The sequence below is a fragment of the Perognathus longimembris genome, chromosome 3, assembly GCF_023159225.1.
Source record: "Perognathus longimembris pacificus isolate PPM17 chromosome 3, ASM2315922v1, whole genome shotgun sequence".
NCBI lineage: Eukaryota > Metazoa > Chordata > Mammalia > Rodentia > Heteromyidae > Perognathus > Perognathus longimembris.
In genome coordinates, this window is record NC_063163.1 from 95,959,552 (window position 1) to 95,981,925 (window position 22,374).

Here is a 22,374-nt window from a genome sequence, read left to right on the forward strand (position 1 = left end):
CGCTCAAGGCTAGCACTCTGCCACTTGAGCCACAGCGCCGCTTCTGGCCGTTTTCTGTATATGTGGTGCTGGGGAATCGAACCTAGGGCCTTGTGTATCCGAGGCAGGCACTCTTGCCACTAGGCTATATCCCCAGCCCTGTTTATTTATTTTTGAGGTGCTCGGTTTTGAAACCGGAGGCTCTTGCATGCTAGGCAAGTGCTCTCTAGCTGAGCTACACCCCAGCCCTGCAATCTATTTTAGAGAGATTGCACCTGAGTTTTTCAGTTAAACAACTTGGGTATTAGTGAGATTTCAAACAGATAACCTGCAGAATAGAACTTGGCCCAGGGTGGAAATGCCCTGGGATATGGTCTGGGTTATTGACTTCTGCCTATGTACTGACTTTCTCTGTCTAGAGTTCAAACATCAGCATTAGGATGTCTTTTTTTTTTTTCTTGTTTATTTTATTGGGATAGCTTGCTGACAGTCAAATCTCTACTGGGTCAGACTGAGCCAGCCCTAGGATGTGTGTGTACTCTTTCCTCACAGCAGTGCATAGCATCTACTTGGACGCATCCTCAACCTATGCCCTGTGCACACTTGCCATAACATCTCCCATCTGGCCACCTCTCCCTGTTCACATAGTCATGGCCTATATGCTCTGGTCTGAATGCCTGTTCTCAGGCTTCCCTGTGGAATCTAAATTCTGCCAAGCTATTTTTTCATACCAACATGATTCTTAAAAATACAGATTTGAGCTCCTCCCTCACCAGCTACTAAGACTTCAAGTGTATAAGTTCAATATGGTCTGTGAAATTCCCTGTAGCTTGTCTTACTATTCTTTTTCCTCATGATGTGATTTTTCTTTTGTCCTCTCCTGACTGCCTGGAAATTGCTGCCACTGCCCTTGGGCCATTGCCCACCTCTTTGAGCTGTGGGGATAAGAGCAACATGCAGTTCATTCTGCAATGCATCTGTCTTCCCATTCAGCCCAAGCTGAAGGGCTTTTTTTAAGCCCTTACTTCAGGCTTTTTCTCTTTTGTAGCTCGAGCCACCCTGGAAATCCTCATACCTGACTTTGTTAAACAGACCTCTGAGGAGAAGCCCAAAGACAGTGAAGAACTGGAGGTGAGTGTTGTGGTCTTAACCTGTTGGGAACTGCAACAGGTGCAGGTGTTTACCTCATCACTCCAATCCAGAGCCTTATACAAGCTGTGTTTATGCCCTCCATGGTATGTACTAAGGATTGAGTTATCCTTGAGCCGCTGAGCTTCCAGGTTATTGTATTTCATAAAAGAAACTTGATTGTCTTTATGCAAACGGAAAAAATATGTCCTTCTTGGAGACTTGGTAGGCAATATTTAGTGAGTACTATAAATATAGGTCACCATGTAGCTTTAAGACTTAGTTTGTTCTTTATGTTAAGTACCGTTTAAAGCGGTTTTCAAATGGCTTTTTTTTATGGCAGCTTTATGGAGTTAGTTTATATACCATAACACTTGATCTTTCACTCACCGCCCCCCCCCCCTTCCTTGTGTTAGTCCTGGGGCTTGAACTCAGGGGCCTGTACACCTTCCCTGAACTTTTTCACTCAAGACTAGTACTCTGGGGCTGGGAATATGGCTTAGTGGCAAGAGTGCTTGCCTCATATACATGAAGCCTTGGGTTCAATTCCCCAGCACCACATATATAGAAAATGGCCAGAAATGGCGCTGTGGCTCAAGTGGCAGAGTGCTAGCCTTGAGCAAAAAGAAGCCAGGGACAATGCTCAGGCCCTGAGTCCAAGGCCCAGGACTGGCAAAAAATCCCAAAAACAAAAAATAAAAAAGTCTAGTACTGTACTACTTTGGGCCATAGCTGTGCTTCTGATTTAATGGTGGTTATTAGAGATAAGAGCCTCATGGACTTTCTTGCCCAGGCTTACTTTGAACCGCAATCCTCAGATCTTAGCCTCCTAAGTAGCTAGAATTACAGGTGTGAGCCATTAGCACCCAGCCAGCTTTTTTTTTTTTTTTAAAGTGGTTAATTGGAGATAATAGTCTCATGGCTTTTCCAGTTGGGGCTAGCTTTGAACCGTGATCTTAGATCTTAGCCTCCTGAGTAGCTAGGGTTACAGGCATAAGCCACCGGTGCCAGGCAGTACTTGATCTTTTAAACTCTGCAACTAACTGTGTGAGTTTTGTATAATCAGTGTTGTATATCCATTACAACCATCTAGTTTTAGAATATTTTCATCACTGCAGTAGGAAACCTAAAATCTGTTGGCAGTCATTTGTAGTTCTCCTCAGCTATTACCAGCCCCTGACCAAACTAATCTGCTTACTGATTTTATATTTGTCAGTTCTGAATATTTCATATAAATGGAATCATACAATATGTGATTCTTTGTGTCAGATTTCATTTAGCAGCTAGCTGTGGATTTTGTGTATATGAGTGTGTGTGCACACGTGCATATGCACACTCACTGGGTCTTGAGTTACGAATATCATACTCACTTAGCTTTTTGCTCACAATAGACACTTAATCCATGCTTCTAGCCCAGCTTTTTGCTGGTTAATTGGAGATGGAGACTTGGAGAGTTTTCTTCCTGGATTGGCTTTGAACTGTTATCCTCCAGGTCTCCGCTTCCTGAGTAGTTAGGTTTACTGACACTTGACTTCGGTGTGGGGTTTTATTAACTTGAGGAAATTGTCCTTCTATTCTGATTTTTTTGAGAATTCTCAGAAGTGATTGGTTGATTTTTAAAATGCCTTTTCTGTTTATTTTGAAATTATAAACATGGACTTAGTGTGCCCAAGGCCCTGGTTTTGATTCCTAGCACAAAGGAAGGGGGGCCCAGGCACTGTCCCAAGCTTCTTTTTGCTCAAGATTAGTGCTCTACCACTTGGGCCACAGTTCCACACAGGCTTACTATTTTTTTTTTTTTTTTCTTTCTTTCTTGGTGTTTATTGGCAATAAGAAACTCACAGGCTCTCTGGCCTGGGCTAGCTTTGAATGGTGACCCTCAGATCTCAGCTTCTTGAGTTAGCTAGGCTTAGCAGGGAGGCACCAACATCTAGCTTGATTTAAAAAAGAAAAGAAAATAACTTTGTTGCTGTTACTCTTGTTTTGTAACTGTGTTAGTTTGCTGGTATAGTTGTAATAAAGTATCAAAAGCTTGAGTGTCTTTTGATACTTTGTAGAGAATGCCTTCTCAGTTCTGAGACTAGAAGTTTAAAATTAAGGTGCCAATTGGGTTAGTGACTTCTAGGAACTCTACTGGAAGGCCTCTTGTAACAAGGAAAGGGGTACTGATAGCTCATGCTTGTAATCCTAGCTACTCAGGAGGTTAAGATTTGAAGATTGTGGTTCAAAGCCAGCCTGGGCAGGAAAGTCCACAGGATTCTTTTCTCCAAGTAAGTAACCACCTTTAAAAAGCCAGAAGTAGAGCTGTGGCTCAAATTGTGGAGCTCTAGCCTTGAGCAAAAAAAAACTCAGGGACAGTGCCCAGGCCCTCAGTTCAAGCTCCAGGATTGCTGTGTGCACACACACAGAGTTCTCTGAACCATAATGTCATCCAGCCTTTGCAAAGGGGCTCTGTATGCTTCTTGAGGTTCACTTGTGGTCCCCTATTTGGTTGGCAATTCTGCCTTAGCTTTTCCTTCTTGCCTGTACATAGTGAGTGGCCAGGTCTCCCAGAGGACAGGGGTTAGGACTTTTTCAGGTCTTGCCTCGTCATGTCTGACCACATAGATCCTTTGATATTGGAATATTTCTAAGTCTTCTGTGGACATCTCATTCTCCAGCTTTTCCTTTTAAGGTTTTGGCCAATCTCTTTGGTTTTCTGATGTTACAATGTCAACAACTGCACTATTTTTGCCATTGATTACTTTTGATAAATGTCTTAGAATACTATGTTTCAAAAACAAATGTTTATGCATACTGGTACTTGGTTTTGAACTCAAGGTCTGGCCACTGTCTTTTAGCTTTTCCTTTTTTTGGTTCTAGTCCTAGGTCTTGAAATCAGGGCCATCAGCACTGTCTTGGAGCTCTTTTTGCTCTATAACTTGAGCCAGACAGAGCTACACTCAGCTTTTTGCATGGTTAAATGGAGATAAGAGTCACTGATTTAGCTAGGCACCTATAATCCTAGCTACTCAGGAGGGTAAGATCTGAGGATCAAGATTCAAAGCCAGTGCATGATTCAAAGCCAGCCCAGACAGGAAAGTCCATAAGACTCTTATCTCCAGTTGACCACCAGAAAACTGGAAGTGGTTCTGTGGCCCAAGTAGTGTTAGCATTGAGCTGAAGAGCTCACGAACAGTACCCAGGCCCAGAGTTCAAGCCCTAGGACCAACAAAAAAAATTAAAAGTCACAGACATTCCTTCCCAGGCTGGTTTTGAGCCATGATTCTTAGATCTCACCCAGGCTTACTTTTTCACATTTTTGTTGTTGTTTTGGTGATTAATTAGAGATAAAACTCTTAGGGACTTTCCTGCTGGGGTTGACTTTGAACCCCTAGCTCAGCCTCCTGAATAGCTAGGATTATTGGCATGAGCCGCCGTCTCCTGGCTGTATATTTTCATATTAACAGTTTATATAAGCTCTTAAGATTGTTGAAAGCCTTTGCTTAATTTCCAGAGTTCTGAAAAAGTTGGTTTTGGCATACTGTTTTTTTTTTAAGTTAATCAGAGATTTATTAAGGCAGAGCAAAACAGAAAAATGGGAAGAAAGAAACAGGAAGTAGGAGCAAAAGGCTGCAATTTTGACAGGTTTTTTTTTTTTTTTAATGGAGGAATACTTTTTTTTTTTTTTTTTTGCCAGTCCTGGGGCTTGGACTCAGGGCCTGAGCACTGTCCCTGGCTTCTTTTTGTTCAAGGCTAGCACTCTGCTACTTGAGCCACAGCGCCACCTCTGGCCGTTTTCTGTATACGTGGTGCTGGGGAATTGAACCCAGGGCCTTATGTATAGGAGGCAAGCACTCTTGCCAGTAGGCCATATCCCCAGCCAGGAATACTTTTTCAATGTTCTTATTCCATCATTTCGAAGTATGTCAGAATATATTTAAATTTTTTTCCAACTTTTGCAGATAATAACCTTAGAATATGGCAAACTATCCACAGTAGTGCTATATTGCTCTTACTTTTCTTAGTGGTTTCTGTACTTTATGCAAGTGGTTTTTTGTTTGTTTGGAGGGGGACATAGTCTTTTTTTCTTTTCTTTTTTTCCTTTTTGCCACTCCTGAGGCTTGGACTCAGAGCTTGAGCACTATCCCTGGTTTCATTTTGCTCAAGGCTAACACTCTACGACTTGAGCCACAGAGCCACTTCTGGCTTTTTTCTGCTTATGTGGTAGTGAGGAATCAAACCCAGGGTTTCATGCATGCAAGGCAAGCACTCTACCACTAAGCTGTATTCCCAGCCCCACTTCTGGGGTTTGGATTCTGAGCCTTCCATGCCTCCAGACCTTTCTACTTTAGTTATTTTTCACAATAGTGTCTCATACTTCCCAGACTGGCCTTGATCTGTGACTCTTTGGTCTCATTTTCTTAAGTAGCTGGGGTGTTATCTTGCTAACAGATATTTTTCGTGGATAGGCCATTAACATATCAAAGTCATGTTGAGCAGGTGCTCATGTCAAAAGACAAAATTATAACAAATGTAGTTTAAAGGGGCTGGGAATATGGCCTAGTGGCAAGAGTGCTTGCCTTGTATACATGAAGCCCTGGGTTCGATTCCTCAGCACCACATATATAGAAGTGGCACTGTGGCTCAAGTGGCAGAGTGCTACTCTTGAGCAGAAAGAAGCAAGGGACAGAGCTCAGGACCTGAGTTCAAACCCCAGGACTGGCAAAATTTTTTTTTTAATTTAGTTTAAAGATCACAATTAGCTTTAATTTACCCTTCCTTTCTCCAGTACTGAGATTGAACTCTAGGCCTATGCTCACTACTAAGCAAGCACATTCCCAGCTCCTCAATTGGTTTCTTTTCCAATTAAACAATCCAGTGGACTTAAATAGTAACTTGTGGACAGTAATGGGAGGGGGAAACTGGGGGAAGGAAAAGATTGATTTTGTCCAAAGGAAGAAACATACTCATTACCCAACTTATTAAATGGTAGCCCCTCTGTATAACACATTAATAGTAACAGTAAAATTATTTAAAAAATAGATAAATATTCTGATTGGCTGGGCAGAAGAGATTGGTTTTATATATAGATTGAAGTAAACCAAAAGCAGCCTGGTCATTTCAAAGTTACTATAAGGTAGGAGGACAAAGAAATATAAAAGAACTGATCAGCTAATATTGTTACTTTTTGCAAGGATTAAAGGATAAGCATTGAAGCAGTTGAAACTGGCCTGTTGAAAATTTGACTCTCCCTTTCCTGATTTCTTTGCTTAGAGAAAATTTAGTTTTGGTGTACTAACATGGAACTTTAGGATGGTGCCCACATTTAGGTTTTAGTCTGGTTATCCAGGCTTGGGTTTTGGTTATCCAAGCTTGGTACAAGGTGGTGACCCAGTGTGATTTTTATTTGACACTCTCATAGTACTATTCTCCAGGGAAAGTTATATTTCACCTTAATTTCTGAGTAACACAACTGAGATGTGAGCCACAAAGGTCTCAGGGAGACTTCTCAGGTAGTCTGTGTGCTAGATTCCCTTATAGGGAGTTAGCATGAGGTGCTCACAAGGTCAAGAGCTCAGTCCCACAAAGTTGCCTTCACTTCATATGCTATCTGAATATGGTGGCCCCTGCCCACTCACATTTCTGCCTGTCTAACTACAAATTCAGGGGCTATCTATAGCCTGCCTTTATTAATTTGTTAGAATCTAGAAGGAGGTTTTTTTTGTTGTTGGTTTTTTTTTGTTTTTTTTTTTTTGCCAGTCCTGGGCCTTGAACTCAGGGCTTGACCCCTGTCCCTGGCTTCTTTTTGCTCAATGCTAGCACTCTGCCACTTGAGCCACAGTGCCACTTCTGGCCATTTTCTATATATGTGGTGCTGAGGAATCAAACCCAGGGCTTCATGTAAACGAGGCAAGCACTTTTGCCACTAGGCCATATTCCCAGCCCCCACTTTTTTTTTTTTTTTTTTTGCCAGTCCTGGGCCTTGGACTCAGGGCCTGAGCACTGTCCCTGGCTTCTTTTTGCTCAAGGCTAGCACTCTGCCACTTGAGCTACAGCGCCACTTCTGGCCGTTTTCTGTATATGTGGTGCTGGGGAATTGAACCCAGAGCCTCATGTATACGAGGCAGGCACTCTTGCCACTAGGCCATATCCCCAGCCCCTTTATTTTTCTTAAGAAGACATTTTTCTATACTAATTGATATGCAGAGGAACAGCAAGACAAAAAGGAAGGGTTCTTAGTACAGGAAACTGTCCCTGTGCAGTTAGGATACAATGCTCCTTTCAACATGTGAACATGCTCCTCAACCAGGGAGTGCCCTGAGTCTCCCAGAGATTTATGATTCTCCAGCAATCCCCCCTTATTCCTAATCACAGATTCCATCTTTCTGGGGACCAGTCCTCATCCTGAAACTGCCTAGAGGTCCCTAATCGTAGCCATCTCATTAGCATCCCTTGCCTCATCCCCTCTATTGACTGTGCTTCTAACCCCTAAGGGATGTGTGTGTATGTGCATATGTGTGTATATACAGACGTGTGTGCACATACACATGCCTAAACCAAGGCTTGAACTCAGGACCTTGCACTTTTTTTTTTTTTTTGCCAGTCTTGGGGCTTGAACTCAGGGCCTGAGCACTATTCCTGGCTTTTTTTTGCTCAAGGCTAGCACTCTACCAATTGAGCCACCGCGCCACTGTGGTGCTGAGGAATCAAACCCAGGGCTTCATGTATATGAGGCGAGCACTTTACCACTAGGCCATATTCTTGGCCCCGACCTTGCACTCTTGCTTGTTCACTGATGATGGTCTAACACTTGAGCCATGCCTCTAGTTCAGCATTTTGTTGGTTAATTGGAGATGAAGTCTCAAAAGACTTTGGGCTGGTTTTATATTGTAATCCTTCTCCTGAGTAGCTAGGATTATAGATTTGAGCTACTGGGCCTGAGTTCCTGTGGGGTCCTTTTGAATAACAAGGGACCCTTGGAATTGCCCTAGAAATTCTCTGGGGTTAAGGAACTCTGTGCTGGGTATTAGAGACCAGACAGTTGTTTTTCCATTTTTGTTTTTATACCACTCTTTGGTGTAGGAGTGGTACCTCTCCATATATGTGCCAGATGCTCTGGAGACATTTTTTGGACCGTTGTACTGTTTATAATTTGTCAGAGGAGAAAGTAGCATTTCCTTCAGTGGGGTGGGCATCAGAGCAGCACATGCCTGATTACCAAGGGCAGATGTATTGTTTCTGGAGTGGTAGTTCTGTCTTGTTTTCTTCCCGATTGGAATGGCTCAGAGGTCATCCTGAGATGCAGGGACAACATTCTGTCCTTGATTAGCCTTTATGGGTAGAGTGTCTGGGGTTTGGGAGCCTTCACGTGATTCCTGTGCATTATAGTGGCTGTAGGGTCCACTGGAGTCCCTGAGTCCCTGGTGCCACCAAAGGAAAGAAAAGACTTGGCACAAAGTGTTGAGTAACATCATTAAAATGGCAAAAATCAATAAATAAAACTGCTGTTTTTTTATTGTACTGAGCTTTGAACTCAGGGCCTTATCCTAGTTAGGCAGGCATTCTACCATTTGAGTGTCAGTTCTACCATTTTCTTTTCACAAAACTTATTGTCATCCCTTTGTAGTATTTTATTACTTTATAGGTAGTTGACATTTGGTTGTTTCTTGACCATTTGAGAATTTCAGCATTGGTGACCAGATGTTTTTCAGATTTTCGACTTTTTCTTTGTTTTTTTTTTTTTTTTTTTGGTGTGGGGGGGGGGGTAGAGACACAGTGTCTTGCTGTGTAGCTCAGGCTGGTCTAGAACTCATAAACTGCTTGCCTCAGCCTCCAAAGAGCATTATCAAGTCTGGCATGTTTTCTCACATTTTAGAATTATTGTATCCATGTTCATGAATGATAAAATAATATGTAAAGTTTTTTTTTTGTGTAAGTCTGTTGTCTTTGTCTGGTGTTGATATCATGAACTGGCATTACTGTCACTAACTAAACTGGGAAATGTTCTCTTTAAGTTTTTGTGTAGAATTAGATATTTCTTCCTTAAATGTTTAGGCCTTCTGGGCCTAAAGTATTTTTGTTTTTTCCCCAGTATTGAGGTTTGAACTCACAGTATCATGCTTGCTCAGCATCTTTGCTTAATTCAGCTTGAACCATAGTTTTAAGTCTTGCTTTTTTTTGGCCTGGGGTGGGGTGGTGGGGTGGGGGCTAAGGAACTTTTTATCTTGGTTGGCCTCAATTTGCCATCTTTCAAATCTTAAGTCTCCTGAGTAGCTAGCATTGTAGGCAGGTACTCTACTACTTGAGTCACTCTGTCAGCCCTATTATTTCCTTTTCATTGGGCCTAGCTCCTGACGTTTTTTTTTTGTTTTTTTTTTGGGGGGGGGGTCGGTTTTGGGGCTTGAACTCAGGGCCTGGGCACTGTCCCTGAACTTCTTTTGCTTAAGGCTAGTGCTCAACTACTTGAGCCACAGCACCACTTCCAGTTTTCTGCTGGTTAATTGGAGATAAAAGTCTCATGGACTTTCTTGCACTGGCTTTGAATCGTGGGCCTCTGATTTCAGCCTCCTGAGTAGCCAGGATTACAGGTGTGAGCCACTGGCACTTGGCCTGAAGTTTTCTTGATGGGAAAGTTTATAGCTGCAGATTTGGTTTCTTGTATATATTTGGGGCTAATTAGTCTATTCAGCGGCTTGCTTGTACTTTCTGAGGTCCTTGTTACCTAGATTGAAGTTCATCGCTAGTTTGACTGAAGTTCATCTCTAGTGACTGGTTTTCAAGGCACCAGTCACTTGAGTTTCTCCTGGGTGTAACAGTGTTGTAGTTTACTTTGGTCATTTTTCTGCATTTCTGAGCTAGAGCCTCCATGTGTCCCTAGCAGGTTAATCTTTATTTAGCAACATGTGTGACCTACAGCAGCTTGTTTTGGGTCTTTACCAGAGGTTTCATGGTTTTGTGATTGAGTGCTTCTTTTCCACTGTGTGTGCCTATAGGCCTGTGCCAAGGAACTGAGGACTGAGGGTAAGCAGGTCGTCTGATGCTAGAACCATGAATAAGCCAAGGGTGCCGCACATTGTTGGCTGCCTTGACAGCCCTTTTGGATAATCCTAGAGGTGTGATTTTTCCCAGAGTGGTGTGAGCACAGTTGGAGTTTTTTTTGGCAGTTTTGGCTGGCCTCTTCAGAGATGCACCTTCCTCCTTCCACAGTGTCACTCACTCAATGGAGCAATGCAAGGGCAGAGGAACCAATTTCCCTTAGGATAGGTCTTGTAGAGCGAGGTGTTGAATTGAAGGCATTTGATTTCAGGCTTCTTCATTGCCACAAGTCCCCAGGCATTTCTCTAAGCCTGGTCTCCAGGCTTGTGCAGACCTTTCTACAACAGGCTGGTAGGAGAAGTTTCTAAGAGAGCTGTTGCTCTTGATGTGTCCCTCTTCCTGGTGTGCCCCACTGTTGTCTGCTTTAAGCTCTTCCTTCATATTTGCTTGCCAACTGGGAAAACTTAACTTTTGCTCAAAATCTAAGGAGGATTCTGATCTGGCTTGTGTATGTCTATCAAAAGAATATAGAAGTGGAATCTCCAGTACCTCAGTGTCCCGACCCGCAGGACATCAACAGGGGAGACCACCTACAAGAGAGAATGAAGGGAAAGGGAGACGCAAAGAGGACAGCAAGACAAATGGGAGTCTGTTCAAGCTGCCAATTTATTTTGATTTTTCACACACTTATATACTCTTAAAGCAGGAGGGGGCAATCTTGGAGCAGGAGGGGGCAGTTCTTCGGCACCTGTAGGAAGTTGGCTTGGGGTAGCAGGACGTTGGCAGGGTGAAAAGGTTACTGGTCATGCTATAGGGGAGAGTTGCTAAGTGACCTGACCACAAAATGTTCCTATACACTGGGTCCTACCTGGGTTGCTAAGAGACTTGACTGTAGGACGTTCTGGTAGGTTTATTCTCAAGAATTATCTATTATTATTGCTCTATGAACTGGGCCATCTAGTGCAACCAAGGTGGTGCTGACTCAATGGTTGGTTTCTTAGCATGTTTTCTATGGTGGCTTCCAGCCAGAGGCTCAATAGCATGTTTTCTATGGTGGCTTCCAGCCAGAGGCTCAAGTCAGGGTCTCGGTCCCTGACATCTCCTCCCTTTACTTTTATTTAGGACCAAGCAAGAGCTGAGGAGACTTAGAGGGGCGACAGGGGCTCCATCCCACAAGGACATTTTCCTGGAGGCGGCATCAGGAACCGTGGGCGTCCCCTCGGCCCCTGAGCTTACTGGAAAGGCGCAGTTTTGAGTGGGGGCGGAAAGGGATTTCTGCGCAACCGCCATGCAATGGAGTATGCCGCCGGGGTACTCAGGCTTATCGGAGGACTCCACCGAGTCCTTACCTCGCACAGTCCTGGCTGTGCCCTCTTTGCTCCTCAACACTTGAGCCCATGTCCCAAGCACATTAGCATCCCCGCCTGAGATTTGGGGAATGTGCAGGGGGGCTAGGGGCGATGCCCCTGTCCTCTAGGTCTAGCCGATGATAATGGACCTGAATGCGCTTCTCTGAGCTTTCTCTGAGCTGTGTTTGAACAAACCGCTTTAGTCTCAAGAAGGCCCATGGTCCAAAGGTTAAGATGATAATTAGGCCGACCAGTGGTCCAAGGAGGGAGGGAAGCAAGGTGGTGAGCCACGGAGAGGTGGAAAACCATGTTTGAAACCAACCAAGCTCCTTTTCTCTTTCTCGCTTACGCTTTTCTAATCCTTCTCTTACTTTGGCCATGCTATCTCTAGCGACCCCGGTGTGATCAGTATAAAAACAACATTCTTCCTTGAGGGCCGCACACAGGCCTCCTTGCTGGAGGAACAGCAAGTCTAACCCTCGGCGGTTTTGTAGGACAACCTCAGAAAGGGACGTGAGAGATGTTTCCAGGGCGGAAATGCCTTTCTCTAGTTGTTCTATATCCTCATCTATGGAGGCCCTAAGTTCAGAATAATGTTTATTGGTTAAAACCATGGACGCTATGCCTGTCCCTGCCCCTGCGGTTCCTAATCCTAACAGAACAGCTAAGGTGATGGTTGAGATAGGCTCTCGTTTTTGTCTAGGGAGGGACATCTCTTGGGCTGGTACACCTTCCCACAGGGCAGAAAACTGTTCCTGGGAGTAATATGTTAGGCGAGGAATAACCTGAACTAGAATACAGAACAGCGGGGAAGCAGCCGTGTTAAGCTCTAGGGAAATGCAAGGAGTTAGGCCATCGGTGCAGGCCCACCAGGTGTCGTTGGTGGGAAGGATGTATCCGGAGGTGTCTGTGCTGTGGAGAAAATCAGTGGTGTTACAGAAAGGCTGCAGGTAGGATGAGGGTTTGGCTCCTGCAGTGATCAGGCATCTGCCCTGTCCCGTAACCTGGGAGAGTGTTAATCGGGACTCAGGTGCTTGTTGCCACCTGCAGTCTGCAGGGTTGGAGGTCCGGGAGTAGGGCAAATCGACTGCCACTCCTTCATAGAAGGGAGGGGTGGAATGATAACATAGCCAGCAGGGTCCTAGATCTGATCGGGTGGCGTTGAGGACCTCATAGGTCTTAGCAATGAGGTTGGTAATAGTATCCCGGGTGGAGAGGGGTGGAGGGGGAAAAGTAGGAAACATAGGTAAAGGTAAAAGAGTCATGGATGAATTGTTGGGAGGGTTGGCAGGTAGGGCAGGAAGAAAGGGCTTTTGAACAAGCACATTGGGGCCAACAGCCACAGGGGCATGAGCGTTAACAAGCTCCTTTTGGAGTTTGATGGAAAAAAGGAACCCGGTATCATATCCCGATTGATACAGGCGCAAGCCCCAAGAGTATCCGGTGCTCCAACCGGTGGCCTCTTTACCTGCCTCAGTAAAGGAAATTTTGAGTGGGGTGCACCACCCTTTTGTGGTGGAGCTGGCCTTGCAATTGTCAATAGTAGAAAGCCAATCACCCCCATATGTATAATTACTTTTAACAACAATATAGTCCCATGAGGAGCTGGGCTCCCAATATGCAGAGCCTGATGTTTCACATCCCCATGCCTTGCAATAGAAATCATCACGGCCACCACAGCTATAAGTGGTTTTGCGGGGGCGATGGAAACCTGGGCAAGTATAAAAGGAGTGTCGAGCAAGGAGGGACCTTCTAACATAATTAGTCCCGACTTCCGAGGGAGAAGCTGACGCCCCTGACTATCAGTCTTGGAACGGCACTCATTTGCCCAATGAAATCCTCGTCCGCATCGGGGGCAGAGAGAATTGGGCAAAGGGCGTGGAGTAACACCTGGGGAGGGCATGGTTGGAAGGGCTTCAGTTCCCCGGGGAGATTGTTTTTGAGGGCACTCTCTGGAAAAATGACCAGGCTGTTTACAGGTAAAGCAAAGGCGATTTTGTGAAATGCCACCAGAGGGGCGAAAATTGGCTGCCTTAAGGGCTGCCCCAATGGCCAATCCAATAGCATGGGCGGAACCGACCCCCGCGCAGAGGCGGACATAATCAGAAAGGGTGGCTCTCTCCCGATGGGGGCGAAGGGCCTCTTGGCAAGCCGGGTTGGCATTTTCGAAAGCAAGGTGTTTAACGAAGGTACTTTCGTTTTCCCCGGAGCCGAGCAGCCTCTCTGCCGCATCATTAAGGCGGGAGATAAAATCACTATAGGGCTCGTCTGGTCCTTGCCGGACTTTTGCCAAGGAAGTGGTGGCGGAGCCCTTTTGAGGGAGCCGCTTCCAGGCCTTAAGGCCTGCCATTTGAATTTGTGTTAAGAGTCCCGGCGGAAAGGCCGCCTGGGTTTCATTTTTATCATAAGGCGCCGTGCCTAGAAATTTGCCAACTGTCCAGTTTTGGGAAGTAGGGCTCTCGCTGTTACGGCGGGCTAGTTCCCGAGCCTGTTCAGAATAATCAGTCTTCCACAGAACAAAATCTCCCCCAGAGAGGGTGGCACGGGCAATAAAATGCCAATCATTAGGAGTGAACCATGTCTCACTCTGGTTTTCAATCAAGGCCAATGTAAACGGAGCCGTGGGTCCGTATTGACTGCAGGCGGCTTTGAGATGTTCAAGAAACCGAAGGTCTAGCCTTTTGTAGCGCTGGCCGTGGCCAGTAGTGGGCTCTTCACCCGTTCCTGTATCAGGATCGTCCTCCCCGCCCTCAGCTGGGTTTTCCTCCTCCCTTTCTAGGGGCGGCGGGGAATCTTCTTCCTCAGACTGAGAGGGACATTGAGTCTGACTGCGGGTGACCGGGAATGCCAGGCAGGGCTGAGTCTTTTTCTTAAATGGAATGGTTTTAGGTTGTTTATTTTGTAGTGCCAGGTCAGAGAGTTCCTGGTCTAGGGACCGAAGTTCCTTTAAGAGACTCAGGTGCTCACGGCGCGCCTCCAGAGTGGCCCGCAACTGGCGGATGCTGTCAGGGAGGTTTGAAGGGACCGGTATGGCGATAGGGAGAGAGCCATGGTGCCCATCAAGGAGTGGGCCGCAGAATGGGTGTTTTGGGGGGAATTTGTATGGTGGCGGCTGGGAAAATTGGGGTCTTGGGTCCTGTCCGAGGCTATCAGGGTTATGATAATGAGCAGCCTCCTCCTCTAAAATGGCGGCGTCGCCAGGGTCAAGGGGTTTTGGGCCCTCAAAGTCTGCTAAGGAGGGATAAATTTGTTTAGGCGCGGAAGGCACTGTCCCCTGTTCCATATCTGACAATTCTACCACTGAGGGTGGGCCCTGAGAGGAAGCTCTGGAGGGGGGTCTACTCTGTTTCATAACCTCCTCTCCTTGGGAAATAACTGACTGAATATCGGGGGCAGGGGTGTGGGAGTGGACTTTTAAAATGTCATTAATTAAGTTCCAATAAGAAAATGTAACCACAGGCACCTTTTCTGGGCCGAAGGATCGATAATAGTCTTTGAGACAATCCCCCACACGAGCCCATCTTTTTACATCTATTGTTCCTTCCTGTGGAAACCATGGACAACAATCATCTAAGCGATTAAAGAAAACTTGTAAATCTTTTTTACGAACCCTCACTCCTCGCGTCTTGAGTGCCTCCTTGATGCCCCTGACAAACTGGTCATGGGCTGAAATGCCCTGTCCCATGGTTTGGCAATCTGCCTAAGCCGAACTGCGTCCCTGTCACCGTTTCTCACCTTAATAGGCTTCTCTTGTGGTTGGGCCGGGTGCTCCCAAAGAGAATGATGACCACCAAGCGCTTGGATCTTCCGACAGGGACGTTCTCGTCTCGTGAGGGAAGGTCGAGCCCCACGTTGGGCGCCAGTTGTCCCGACCCGCAGGACATCAACAGGGGAGACCACCTACAAGAGAGAATGAAGGGAAAGGGAGACGCAAAGAGGACAGCAAGACAAATGGGAGTCTGTTCAAGCTGCCAATTTATTTTGATTTTTCACACACTTATATACTCTTAAAGCAGGAGGGGGCAATCTTGGAGCAGGAGGGGGCAGTTCTTCGGCACCTGTAGGAAGTTGGCTTGGGGTAGCAGGACGTTGGCAGGGTGAAAAGGTTACTGGTCATGCTATAGGGGAGAGTTGCTAAGTGACCTGACCACAAAATGTTCCTATACACTGGGTCCTACCTGGGTTGCTAAGAGACTTGACTGTAGGACGTTCTGGTAGGTTTATTCTCAAGAATTATCTATTATTATTGCTCTATGAACTGGGCCATCTAGTGCAACCAAGGTGGTGCTGACTCAATGGTTGGTTTCTTAGCATGTTTTCTATGGTGGCTTCCAGCCAGAGGCTCAATAGCATGTTTTCTATGGTGGCTTCCAGCCAGAGGCTCAAGTCAGGGTCTCGGTCCCTGACACCTCAGAATGTGGCCTTGTTTTGGAAACAGGGCTGTTGCAGATTCAATTAGTTGAATGAAGTCATACTGAAGCTGGGTGGTTGTGCCTAGGGTTTTTTGTTTTTTGGTTTTTTTTTGGTCAGTCGTGGGGTTTGATCTCTGGGCCTGGGCACTGCCCCTGAGCTCTTCAGCTGAAGGCCAGCACCCTACCACTTGAGCCACAATGCACTTCTGGTTTTCTGGTGGTTTTACTGGACGTAGAGTCTCATGGGCTTTCCTGCCCTGGCTGCCTTTGAACCATGATCTTTAGCCCTCAGCCTCCTGAGTAGCTAGGATTACAGGTGTGAGTCACTGGGGTCTGGCATACCTGGTACTCAACAGGAAGAAGGGAAGGAGATGGGAGAGAAGGCCATGGGAAAACTAGCCTGGTGTTGCCACAAATCATGGAGCCTGTGCTATCAGAAGACTAGTGATTGTGATCTTTCTAACTATGTTGACTTGACTGTGGCTTTCAGAATTGTGAGGGAATACATTTCTGGTGTTTAAAGCCACTGTGATGTAGTCATGGATTCCTTTGGTGATTTAGTTACGTGAATACTATAGATGATAGCTACACCATCTAATTGATGCCACTTGGATCAGTGTTGTGTATGGGATCCACCATTGACAGATACACCTTATCAGTGCATGACTATGCTTTTTTACTGCAGCCCCTCCACAGTTGGTTTTTGTTCCAACATGGGCTAGACAAACTCTTCCATTCATCTACTATGGGGCCAGCCAAAGATCAAAGCAGGGGAAGGCTTTTTATTCTGAGCCACCCTTGGTGTGACATACCTTCAGGCTACTTCTCTTAGCTCTAGCTTCCTATACCTTGATGTACATAATTTCCTTCTTTCCACCTTGAGTGGATACCTTCGTTCCTTTTTAGCTCTTTATACCCTACCTGTTCTTTAGTCTAAATGATAATGGCTTAGCCAGCACAACAGCATTGTTGGAAACCTGCCATCCAGGCCCTTCCTGTATTCCCCAGCCCCTTGAGAGCTCAACGTTTTTTAAAGTGCTTGGGGGAAGAAAATAAAGTGCTTGGGCTTATCTTTCCTTTTCTACAGTATCAGTTATGATATTACAGGTTCTCTCTAAGGGTGGTATATTGTTGAATTTCTGATAGATACCCATGATTGATCAGAATTAGGTTGAAAAGTGTCCCAGGTTGTGCCCAGGCTCTTCATTGGACCATAATCAGTGAAGTGGCTCATGGTGGCTGGTGGAAATGGGCAGCTGGACGGTGAGGCAGAGTTATCTTCTACAGTTGGCTTTCTAGCAGGGATGTGGGGGCGGGGGGGGGCATGCCTTGCTCAGTTGAGGTAATAAGGAAATCTAGAGTAAGTAAATTGTAGGGGATTCTGAAAGGCCTTGGTCCTAGACAGGACTTATGAACATCGGCTTTGTGTTACAGTATTTTAACCACATTAGTATCGAGGACTCAAGAGTCTACGAGCTGACCAGCAAGGCTGGACTGTTGTCTCCATATCAGATCCTCCACGAGTGCCTTAAAAGGTAGGGTGCCTCCTCCCCTTTTCAGGTCACAGGTCACAGATGCCTCTTGGGCATCTCACAGCTTTGTTGACTGTTTGCCCCACTGAAAGTATTGTCAATTTCCCTTGGGTACACAGGACTCCCTCAGTTTGAGCTGTCATTTAGAGCCCCCTGGGATTGAAATGGACATATAATTTCACATGAGCAATTTGGGGAGAAACATGTTGGTCTTTTCCTCTGAGGCCTTTAATGGATTTTCCTAAAGCAGCCCTCTACAGGAGCTACCATGTACATCATGATACTACTTTATTGTCTTTGTTTTCTCTTAAAGAAACCATGGGATGGGTGACACATCTATCAAGTTTGAAGTGGTTCCTGGGAAAAATCAGAAGAGTGAATATGTCATGGCATGCGGCAAACACACAGTGCGCGGATGGTGTAAGGACTAGTTCTCTTCCCCTGCTTTCCTCTTGCACCTGGGGCTTAGTCCTGTACCATTTCCTGTGGCCTTAGTCTCAAGTCCCAGCAGGCAGAGGTTCCTTCTGGTGTGCCAGCTGTCCATCCCATTTTCATCTGTTTTTTAGGCAACATCTGTGCTGTGCCTACTTCTGTATCTAAATCATCCACATTTTGAACATTAAAGCCAAGTGTAAGTGGCATCAATCACATGGAGTCCCAGCTCCTAGAGAGCCAAGGTGGGGAGGGTTGTTTGAGGATACAAATTCAAGACAAGCCTGGACAATGTAGTGAGACCTTGTCTCAAAAAAGTCTGAATTACTGGGTACTGATTGCTCAAGACTGTAATCCTAGCTACTCAGGAGGCTGAGATCTGAGAATTGAAGTTCAAAGTCAGCTTGGGTTGGAAAGTCTGAGACTCTTATCTCCATTAACCACCTAAAGCCAGAAATGGAGCTGTGTCTTAAGTGGTAGAGTTCTAGCCTTGAAAAGCACAGGGACAGTCCCCAGGACCTGAGTTCAAGACTCAGAACCAGCATGCACACAAAAGTCTGAAACTTCAGGGCTGGGAATATGGCCTAGTGGCAAGAGTGCTTGCCCTGGGTTCAATTCCCCAGCACCACATATATAGAAAACGGCCAAAAGTGGCACTGTGGCTCAAGTGGCAGAGTGCTAACCTTGAGCAAAAAGAAGCCAGGGACAGTGCTCAGGCCCTGAGTCCAAGCTCCAGGACTGGCCAAAAAAACAAACAAGAAACCCCACGAAAACTTGAGATGACTACTGTAAACACAAATCAGTTTTCCCCCTTCTTTAATTAGCATATTAGTTGTACAGGAGGTTTTATTGAGACATTTTTACACATACATAAAATGTATCCTTATCATCCTTACCCCTTCTATAACTCCCTCAGGTCACCTTCTAAAAATAATTTCAACAGGCTTCATTGTTCTATTTTTCTATTTTTTCTTTATTTTAAAATCTAATCATTTATTTGTTGCTCTTAAAGATTTTTTTTTTGCCAGTCCTGGGGCTTGGACTCAGGGCCTGAGCACTGTCTCTGGCTTCTTTTTGTTCAAAGCTAGCACTCTACCTATTGAGCCACAACACCACTTTTGGTTTTTTCTGTTTATGTGGTGCTGAGGAATCCAACCCAGGGCTTCATGCATGCTAGGCAAGCGCTGTACCGCTAAGCCACATTCCCAGATCCTAAAGACTTATTTTTGACTGGACTCAGAAGTAGAAGTTTTCAGAGAGGACAGCCTTCCTCTTTTGGCAAATGTGTTTCTGGTAGTTTTCTTTTGGTTGCTTCATCCTCTTGGCATATTCAGTTTAGCCTATTTTGAAGCTTCCTCATTTTTCTTTAAACATTGTTTTCTTCAGAGCAATAAGGTGGTGTTTGTGTTACAGGACACATGGAGTAACGATGCTGAATCTTGGGTGCTTTGGTCCTGGGTTTTTTACCTTCTTTTAAGAGTTTTTGATCATTGTTCTATTTTCATACATACAAATAAACTACTTCAACTATATTCATTCTTATTCTCTCACTTGGTTAGTCATTCTCTCCCTGGCATCCTCTCTGTGTGTGTCTTCTTCCTTTCCTGTCATTCATTTTTTTGTGTTTGTTTTTTTAGTTTGTATTAATTGTACCAAGGGATTTCACTGGTATTTCAGGGATGTTTTTGACTTCTCAGCCCTATTGACTCATAAGCTTTCAGTGAGATTCCTAATGCTGTCTCTATAGTTCTACAATATTTTGAAGTTATTCACTCTCTGTCTTTCTGTTTCCCCTTCCCCTCATCCTCCTACATAACAAACCAGTTTTATATAAACTAGAAGGTATTGCATAGTTGGCCCGGGAAGTTACAGAGCCAAGTTTAGAATCAGCTTTGGCCTTCTGCCTGCAGGCTGTTTCTTCATCCCACAAACTAGTCCCCAGTGAAATAGTCCTGAGTAGGCTGACTCAGCATAAGCCACTTGGCTGAGCTGCTGAGCAGTATGACCAGCTGGGACCGTGTGCCTTCCTTGGCCTGGAAAATGCAAACTTAGAAAGTCCTGCAGCTGGTGCTTCTGCCCTAAGGTACCTGCCGTTACAGAGCTGTATGCTTTAGGAGATGGAGTGGCTGCTGGCCTGCCAGGAAGTGGGAGCTAGTTGATGGAGAGAGGCCTATTAGCTGGTAACCTTGGGCACATACCCTTGCCTGGAACCTCTGAGGGCCAGTGTGCAGGATGCTGGCTATATCTTGGTCTCAGGGCTGTGAGTCTTAGGTGCTCAGCACATTGCCCACCCTTCTACAGAAGGCCCTTACTGTCATTTTGGGTGCTAAGGGAGGGCTGGTTACAGGTGCTTCCTTGACTGGATTTTTGTGACTCCCTCTTTCCACCTTTGTTCTTTCTCTTTACAGGTAAGAATAAGAGAGTTGGGAAACAATTAGCTTCTCAGAAGATCCTTCAGCTGCTGCACCCACATGTCAAGAACTGGGGGTCTTTACTGCGCATGTATGGTCGTGAGAGCAGCAAAATGGTCAAACAGGTAACCAAACCCTCATCATGGAGCTCCTATCTGGAATATGCTGTCAGGGTTGGTGTTTGGCCACATTGCTCTTGCTCATTGCCACCTCTGCTCTGTGACACACAGGAAGAGAGTGGGATTATTTCAAACTATATCCTCCTGAGCCTGCTATGAGTGATAAATGAAGTATGGGAGCAGAGGTGTGTGTGTGTGTGTGTGTGTTTGTTTTGATAAGGGAGGGCTGAAGGGGCTGGAAGATGTTAGCAATGAACATACTTACGTGAAAATTTGGGAGCAGCCCTTGGCCCAGTCCAAGGCAGTGTGCCCTATGTTTACTAAAGGATTCCCGGGGCTGGGAATATGGCCTAGTGAGTGGCAAGAGTGTTTGGGTTGTATACATGAAGTCCTGGGTTCGATTCCCCAGCACCACATATATAGAAAATAGCCAGAAATGGCGCTGTGGCTCAAGTGGCAGAGTGCTAGCCTTGAGCAAAAAGAAGCCAGAGACAGTGCTCAGGCCCTGTTTGCCCAGGACTGGATTGTGCTGGGGACTTTTGAGCCACCCTGCCTTGAGTTGAGCCAGTAGCCAGGAAATGACACAGTACCCTGTCAGGCCCCCTAATATAGGCTGGGGGTTGACCTTACTCAGAAGAAGAGTTCTAAACAATACCAATGCCTACCCCAACACCATTCCATGGGAGATGGGCCTAGGGCTTAATGCGTGCTGTACTCATGTTCTTTCTCCCATTGAGCCCCAGCTATGGCCCAACATAAAACATTTGTGGTAAATGAGTTGACATATAGGTAAGGCTTGTCTTTCTGTGCACAGTCTTGGGTTGTGTTTAAGGGAGAAAGAACATTGCTTCAGGCATGGGTGGAACATCCCTCAGCCAGGAGTCTTGGCCTTGTGCAGCCCAGCCACTGTGCAGGAGTAGCTCTGGCATCTCAACGCACAGTGGACACCCACCCCTTCTGAAGAGAATAAGGAGAAAAGGACAGCTGATTCTGTGCTGTACATTGTGAAGTGTGCAAAGAGCTGATTGGTTGGGCTTTGTCTGACAGTGTTCTGTTCTAGCTGCAGTTGTACTCATCCTTTTTTCTGAATGCTTCTGGTATGGTGAGGCCTGGCTGTCCTGTCAGTATAGGAGGAGTGTGGTTCTTCCTACAGAGGTGAAAATAGGCGAGGCAGCATAACCAGGGAGCTTTGAACTGCCACCACACTCTGAAGGTTGTCAACAGGGCAAGTGCTGTCATGGGCAGGGTATCCATGCAATCCTGTGCCTGCTAGGCCCTGGTGTTCCTGCTTTATGTAATCACAGACACGTTACTGGGAAGTCTTGAGTGCAGGCTTTGTGTCCCCAGGAAACCTCAGACAAGAGTGTAATTGAACTACAGCAATATGCCAAGAAGAACAGACCCAACCTCCACATCCTGAGCAAGCTACAGGAGGAGATGAAGAGGCTGGCTGCAGAACGAGTGAGTGCTTCTAGTTGTACCTGCCAACCCCGTGTCCTCTCACTGCATGAAGGGCTGTTGCATCAGTACCTCCCTATAGTAGTGTGGTAGCACAGTGGACCCTAGGAACCCAACCCTGGTACTTTGGAAATGCCTCGACCTACCTTCCAGATGAAAATACACGCTAATTTTAGTTCAGTTTTAATTTTCTAACTGAAAGTTGGCAGGCCATCCTGCTAGTGAGTGAAAGGATTTGCTTTGGGATGATTATAAGTTCCAGTTTGGAGTTAGGTACTTAAGGGCAAGGATGGAGTACCAGCCACATGCCCCAGATAACTCCAAAAGGTCACAAAACAATTAAATCTAAGTAGAGCTTGGTGTTGGTGAAGCTTCCAAAGCTTGCCATGGATACTCTACCCCAAGAGCATCTTGTCTAGCAGAGTGTTACCTCCTGCCCCCAGCCTCTGTTCTCATGACCACTCACAGATTCTGGACATTCTGGGCTAGGTCTGTCACATCTTAAGGAGTAGGTAGATGTCCGCTGCCAGGTGGTC

General features: G+C 45.7%; 1 protein-coding gene across 2 annotated transcripts in view; it reads left to right on the forward strand.

Moving 5' to 3' along the window:
* Positions 1-22,374, forward strand: part of Dgcr8 (DGCR8 microprocessor complex subunit) — a 43,159-nt gene that overhangs the window by 18,566 nt on the left and 2,219 nt on the right. For both annotated transcript variants that reach the window (XM_048343492.1, XM_048343491.1), the window contains 5 exons: positions 1,028-1,110; positions 17,321-17,421; positions 17,732-17,838; positions 20,259-20,386; positions 21,728-21,841. In XM_048343492.1, the coding sequence (XP_048199449.1) occupies positions 1,028-1,110; positions 17,321-17,421; positions 17,732-17,838; positions 20,259-20,386; positions 21,728-21,841 (533 nt within the window). The remainder of the gene's footprint in view (positions 1-1,027; positions 1,111-17,320; positions 17,422-17,731; positions 17,839-20,258; positions 20,387-21,727; positions 21,842-22,374) is intronic.